The sequence below is a fragment of the Cryptomeria japonica genome, chromosome 5 (assembly GCF_030272615.1).
Source record: "Cryptomeria japonica chromosome 5, Sugi_1.0, whole genome shotgun sequence".
NCBI classification, from domain to species: Eukaryota; Viridiplantae; Streptophyta; class Pinopsida; order Cupressales; family Cupressaceae; genus Cryptomeria; species Cryptomeria japonica.
In genome coordinates this window covers 170,211,230-170,218,878 of record NC_081409.1, presented here as the reverse complement: position 1 = coordinate 170,218,878, position 7,649 = coordinate 170,211,230, and the positions used below count along the sequence as shown (strand labels likewise).

Sequence of the window (7,649 nt, the reverse complement as noted above, 5' to 3'; positions counted from 1 at the left end):
CAGAGTGCAATGCAAGATAGGGAGAGGATCCCTAAGTCTATAGTTGAAAAGTATAAAGATACATTTTTCTTCATGGTTGACACAGACCAATGTTTGATGGAAGTAGTTGAACCGAGAATAGTGTGGATCATGCCTATGGGGTATGAGGTGGATGAGAAAAATATTGAGCTATATGCACAACATATCCTAAGAAAACTAGTAGATCCTTTGGAAGAGAGGTTTGGTACATTTGTTGAGGACTTGAAATTGCATTCTCAACTCAAAAGCCTGAAATTTAGAGAAATATGAGAAAGAACATTTAAGAATATGCGTAGACTATTGGAATCTCTAAGGAAGAGAACTCTGCAAGCTGAGAAACCAGTGAAGATTGAATCAACTAGTCCAGAAGCCTCTTCTCCTAAGAAAAAGCAGACTAGAAATGTCTCTCCCTCATCTGGTTTTGCCAAATCAACAGAATCTCCAGCCAAGCCATCTAGTAAGGGTGAGAAGAGGAAGAAAGACAAAATCACAAGGGTGTATGTGTTTGTAAAGGATGATGAGGAGACTGAATCTGATGAAGAGGTAAAGAAAATAAAGACCAAGGGCACCAAAGCCACAAAAGTATCTAAGGAAAAGCCCTCTAGTGAAGGCCAAGCTAGCAAGAAGGTAAAGACAAATTCTAATAAGTCAGATATGTAAGTTCATGAGGTTAAAGAGGTTGTCACTATGCAAGGTAATTTGAAACCTTTCATAGAATTTTATGACAAGTTTGATGATGTTGGGAAAATAACTCTAGAGGAAGCTATAGTGAAATATTTAAACATTTTCAATAGAGATCCTATTGAGATTATGTCAGAGATACCTAAAAGTTTGTACAATCTAATAAATTTGAGAAGAGGTACTACAAAAGTAGAGGATGATAGGCTACAAGAATATGTAATAGTTAATATATGTCTGGTCATAGTAGTAGATGAAAGAAAAAAAAGCTTAAAGAAGCTCAAAAGCATTTTAGGAGCAAAACTAGAATAAACAAGCTCATGATTGGGCAAATAGATGAAGTGATGAAAGATATAGAGAAATTTTTGAAGCCAATTTTGGAACAAAATCAGTAGGATGTTGTCTAATCAATTTTGGAAGTTCAAAAAGAGCAACCAAAAGTTGAATTAGTTAATACAAATATTTCCTCTATTCCAGAAAAGGTAGATGTAGATAAAGATAAGAAAGAAGATGAGTTGAATAAGGGTGAAGAGTAAATAGGTAAATATAATAAGGGTGAGGATACTCATAATCCTTCAGATCAACCTATGAAGACTCAAGCTCCAGTTGGTGATGTAGGTTTGAATGAATTCAAGGCAAAAGTTGATGTAGAGGATAAGAAGGTTGAAGAAAGAGACACTAAAGAGGATGTGAAAGATTTTCTTGAGAAAGATAAGCAGATTTTTGATGATCCAACACTATCCCAAGGACCAATCAACTTGGATACCCTTTCTCCTATACAAAAATTGAAGTTAGCAACCCTTGCTCAGGCTAAGGCTAGAAAGTAAATTTTGAAGTCACATATGGAGGATAGTGAGTTGTTAAATCTTGCATCGGGTATTCTTGAAAATACTATGCCTACTTATGTGAAGGAAACTTCAGATTCTCCATCTAAGAAGCTTAAGAACCTGATAAATTATGTGAGTACTCATTTTTAATTATTAGAGAAATCTGTTACAAGATAGGGTTGTCGTTGCACCAAAAGATTGACCTTTCAATGCCTGATACAACCACTAGACTTATAGATTCCACAGGATGCTATTAAATGATGTCATGAATCCCCACAAGGGACGTTGGCCCACTTTCCAACAATCTCCCTCCCAGTGTCACTTGCCATGGCCTACGTGATTCAAAATTTTGACCAAGCTATGTTACCACTTGTGACAAGCTAGGGTTGACGTTGCACCAAAAGATTGACCTTTCAATGCTTGATACAACCACTATACTTATAGAATCCACATGAGGTTGTTAAAACATGTCCTGAATCCCCGCGAGGGATGCTGGCCCCTTGCCAACAAAGTCAACAAAGACTAAGGTTTAGAATGAAATTGATGTTAAGAGATTTAGTGAGCTTCAAAAGATGATTGCCAATGATAGAAGCTTGCTAGACACATGTGTAAAAGGTATCCAAGATGCCTTATCAAAAGGAGGAAATGTCTACAAGTCTTATTTATCATTTTCTATGTTTGTTGTAGATATTGAGAAACAAATTTTGGAGAATAAGAAGATACTAGTAGGAATATCATAGTCCTTTGATCCTTTGTTAGTCTCAGTGGCCAGTTAGGAAACTCATGTTATAACATTGCTTGACAAGATCAAGAATTTGAGCCATGAAAATGAGAAGATTATTAGTAGAGTTGGTAGGCTTCGAAGCTTCATTACTCCCAAGTTATACACCATGATCAGTGCATTGAAGGAAGCTCAAGATGCTATTACCACACATGATTTTATTGATCTTCAGTCAATGGAAATGCAAGTGTATCTCTTCAGTGGCCTAATCTCGGATTTGGAGTGCCTTAAGAAAGGTTGGGATAGTCACTTGATCTCATTGAAAACTTTTTTTTGCAGATATCTTTCAGTTCATGTAAAGACTGTGTGTATATGTGCTACTGTATGTAAAGTTGATTTGAGCTTTGTCATCCAGATCCCTACCTTTGCCATTGATGTCAAAGTGGGAGTGAAAAAGGTTGTATTTATCTCAACGGGAGTTCCAAAATTTTAAGACTTTGAGTTTTGCAGTCTGTACATGTTTGGTGTTGATTTTGACACTTAGTCATTTTTTACTAAGTGTTTGCTGGCAAGAGACACTGTACCGGTTGAGATTAGTGCTTCAGGAATTTTTGGGGGTTGTCATTGATGGAAAATTAGTTTAGAAATCATATCTGGTATATGCAAAATTATTATACAAGAAGTTTGATATTCATTTTGCTTAAGTCTAGAAGGTGTAGCTCAGTATGCAACATAGTATAGGTACATTGAGTAGAACTTAATTTTGGCTATAGTGGAAGAGTTAGTTGATTGGATGTTTGAAACAAATTAATTCACAATCCTAGCCTTCAGTATTCATTCTCGTGCAATATTGGAGATCCAGTATCCAATATTTCAGGAAGAATGAGGTTATTTTTGTGTAGCATATTATGTGCAATCTTTGGGATGATTTTAGTGATTGGTTTTGAGTTCGAGGTGGCGGGGCCAACATATGTGAAGCGTATAATCAATTTGTATAGGTTCACATGTGGATTTATAATCAGATTGAGCTAACTTCTTGTTACACATTTCATGTTTTGCAAATATTTTGAAGTCGACATTGTGGTGACCTAATCAAGTGCTATAGATATATAAGGTCGATCTCTATGATCATTTTGATTATGAATGAAGATGTACAAAGAGTGTATGAGCATTAGTATGCATTTTCACATGCACTATCTTTGATTTTGTGTTACGATATATGACAGAGTAGTAGAACATAACAAATTATCAGAACAATGGAAGACAGTCACTTTGTGCTTAACTGAAATTGTACTTTGGCATTTGTAGATGCTACTCATCAGTTTAGACATTCTTGTTGTCATTGTAAATCATTTTTAGGAAAGTGAGTCCTCTGGGGTTGTAGCCATCTTTTTTAACTAAGCAGTGAGCTCTAGGCAGTGTGCCTGAATGCATGTGCATTCCCCTCTTATAATATTATTATCCTCTTGATCATAGTATTATAATATTGCGGGTCTCAATCCCACCATGGTTTTTCCCTTTCTATATTTTTGCATAAAAATTCCAGTGTTATGGTTTTGTGGTTGTTTGCATTAGGTTTCTACACTTTTCTTTTATTCATTTACATCTAGTAGTTTAAGAATCAGTTTAATAAAGTTGTTAATTGCAGAATACTGATTCACCTCCCCCCCCCCTTCTAAGTGTTCATTAATTCCAACAATTGGTATTAGAGTTTGGTTCCTCGGAGGAAACCTAACAACTTGAAGAAGATCTGGAAGAGTGAATCAATAGACTCCAGTTTGTAGAAACAACTTACTGTGGCACTTCAAGATCTAGATCTAGCAAGAAAATAAGCAAGTAGCCTGAAAAATATTTGAGTGCTGCTAAAGATTTCATTGATTCATTGAAAGAACAAGTGAACACATCTAGAGAGAAGAGAAAGGAGTTGATGGAAAAACTCAAGGAGAAATAAGATCAAAGCATTGATGAGCAAATTCTAAAAGACAAGACAGATGAATGTGAAAAAATTGCTAGAGATAATGTAGTATTGAAGAGTGAAATGCAATCCATTATGGTGAAGCTAACTAAGGAGATTCAAGACATGAAGAAGACTGAGGAAAATATGACTTAGTCATTGAAAGATAGGTCTGATGAATGTTGCATACTGAATTGTGAAAATGACCAGTTGAGGCTTCAATTGGTGCAATCTAAGAATAATAAGCAAGAGTTTGAAAGGCATATCATAATTCTGAGAGATTAAATTACCATTGCTAAAGAGTACAAAGAAAAATTCAAAGCTATCTCAACCAGGCTAGATGAGATACTACAAAGTCAGAGATGTGGAAAAGACAAGTGAGGACTTGAATATGAAAAAGCAGAAAGCTCTAGATCTAGACAAAGCAATTTTAAACCTCATCATCAGAAGAATAAGAGATCTCTGGTAAGACAACCTAATGCCTATATATTCAATGGTTAATATTTTATTTACAATAAATTTGGTCATATGGTAAGTCAATGCAGAAATAGGGCAAATCAAAATAATTCATCATTCTTCAGACAATGTTTCAATTGCAACAAGTATGGTCATAATTCAAATGAATGCAAAAGTAGGGTAAATAGGAGAAATGTGAGATGCTATGCTTGTGGAAGATTTGGACACATTGCTAATCAATTCATGTCAAGGGGAAATCAAGGTTATTCTAAGCTTAATCAGAGAAAGAACATTGTTTTCTTTGGTTGCAACAAATTCAGTCACATTGCAAAATATTGTAGAAGCAAGAATGTGAGGAAGAATGCCCTGACAGACAAGAACAAATAAAATGATAAAGGCAAAGAAAAGGTTGAAGAAATCAAAGAGAAACACAAGAAGATATGGGTCAAGAAGGATGATTCTAATACATAGAATGAGTCCACACCTGATTTCGGTTTTCGAACCTCATCTGGCAACTAAGGCAATTGGTCTTAGGGGGAATCTTTTCATGCAGATCCTTAAAACCCCTATCTGAGATTTGTAACTAGCTGCGACAGGTTGTAGATGATTGTAGATGGTTGTGCAGCTGGTCCTGAAAGATCTCTGGAAGAATTTATGCCGATTTCATGCTCCAGTACAATATTCTTGAGAAATAGAGAATCTGGGAAAGTTTAGGGTTGAGAATTTATTGCACCTAAAAGTTAGGTATTTAGAGGATAAAAAGGCATTTTAACATTGATTTCTCACATTGTGGTTCAAGAGAAAGAGAAAATGAGTGTGGTGAAAGAGATTGTGCTCCTAAACCAGAGCTTTGAAGTGATTTGGTGAAGATAAAAATGTATTCTTTGAGTTTGAGCTTATTTTTCATAACCTATAATTTGGAAATGACATCATTTGGTATGGTGACTCTGTTGGTTGTTGAGGTAACTAATAGGGAAGGCCTAAGTTCAAGAAAAACCCATTCAAATCGATGGAAGATGATCCGAATGGAGCATTTCATTTATGTCATATGGCATGTTGCACATTGAATATATTAGGCATATATCCATTGCAAGATTGAGGAGCTTCGAAACATTGCAATACTAACTCTATACAACAAGCACATGATGGATGGCATGGGAAACCATAAACGAGAATTCAAATCTCTGTAGGACAAGGGTTTCATTCAGTTCGTGAACTTTCCAATTTTCGATGAACTAGAATGGGTGAGATACATTTTGAGCAGGGTTCATGATGAATTAATGTGGCTTGATAAACTGCACAAGATCACCACACAAGAAATCCAAGCTGTGAATGCTTGAATGCAACCAGTGAGGTTCCTAGTCTAAGGAATGTGAAGAATCAGATAGTGAGAGATGAAACTAGTTCCCAACATGATAGAAGATCGATGACAATCCATGACATTGTTGAGTATGATGCTAGATTTGCATCCATGGTTATGGGCTATAAGGTCTACCAATCTAGCAGAGCAAACTCAATCTCTGGTACGACAATATATGCAACATATCAAATACTTAAGTAGGACAAGTTGTATGATCTGTGTGGAGTTCTTCAAAGTGAGCTAATGAGTAATCTAAAGAAGATTAAACATGACAAGAAGCATGTATTCAAGTTTGGTAGTCTGGCTATCTGTTTGGCTTTCTATTTCATGAAGGAGATCCCTAGTGTAGGTAAAGTTCAATGGGCATATGGAAAACCAATGGCAGTGCATATCAAAGAAGCCTTACAAGGATGGGGAGATGCACAAGCACATAAAGCTATCCCGTGGGGTCACCTCAAATCCTTCCAAGGTATGATCTAGAGTGGGGAAAGGATCTAGAAGGAAATAATGGAGAAGTATGAGAATACCATATGCTTCATGGTAGAAATTGACCAATATCTAATGGAGGTTGTTGAACCAGGGATAGTGTGGATCATGCCCATGGGGTATGAAGTTGATGCAAATACTCTTGATTTATATGCTTAGCATCTTCTGAGTAAGTCAAAGGATGAAAAGGAAGAAATATTTGGAATTATAAGGAGAAAAGTTTGAGCTTGCACTCCCAATTCACCAGACCTGGAAAGTAGAGGAAAAGAAGGAAGGAAGTGGAGCAAATTGTAGAGGAGATGGGCATTACAAAGGAAGCAGTCCGAAGGGCCAGGGAGAAAAACATCTTGAAAAAGGAGGACATGGTAAAACCCAGGAAGATTAAACTGGTCACTCCTCCTAAGCAAAGGAAAATATGATCAATAGCTTCCTTCGGTGCTCAAAACCTTGTTCCCCTACCTAAGCCTCAATCCAAATCATCCAGTGGAGCTGAGAAGAGGATGAAAAAGAAGCCAGAAAGAGTCTATGTGGTAGCCATTGCAGAAGAAGAGACAAAATCTGATGAAGCAGTGAGGGAAGTTAAGAAGAGTGCTACTTTTTCCAGGGTAGTCAAGAAGCAACCAACTGATGAAGGTCAGCCTAGCAAGAAGCAGAAAGTTGAAGCTGAGCAATCTAGAAGATCTTGATCAAACAAGAAGGAAAAAATTGAGCTTGATGAAGCCTTGAAGACTAGGAAACTCCAAGGTAAACACACTATTGTGCCTCCCATCACATTTAGTCATATTGGTGATGCAACTGTCAAGGAAGGGAATTAGAAGCATATATCTTAATGGTATGAGAATTGTTATGAAAATGGAAAAAAAGGACATTAGAAGAAGTCTTTGTAGAATGCATGAATTCATATAGTAAAGCCCTGATAGAATTATCATCAATGGTTCTGAAGGGTTTATATGAAATTTTGGATGCCAGAAGGCATACGGCTAACATAGAAGATGAGAGAATAAGGGAGTATGAGTTAGTGCAACTCTGTCCAGTAATTTCTAAGACAAAAGTTGATAGAATACTTAGAGAAAATAAAGACAAATTTAGAAGCAAAACAAGGGAACAGACAAAATATTGTTGGGCAAGAATGCATAGGTCTATAAGAAA

General features: G+C 36.3%; 1 protein-coding gene across 1 annotated transcript; it reads left to right on the top strand.

The window, feature by feature from the left end:
* The first annotated feature begins 306 nt into the window (after positions 1-306).
* On the top strand, positions 307-7,186 carry LOC131875777 (uncharacterized). Its single transcript, XM_059220450.1, has 2 exons — positions 307-674; positions 6,985-7,186. Exons 1-2 carry the CDS (start codon positions 307-309, stop codon positions 7,184-7,186), a joined length of 570 nt encoding a protein of 189 aa, XP_059076433.1.
* Positions 7,187-7,649: the final 463 nt, after the last annotated feature.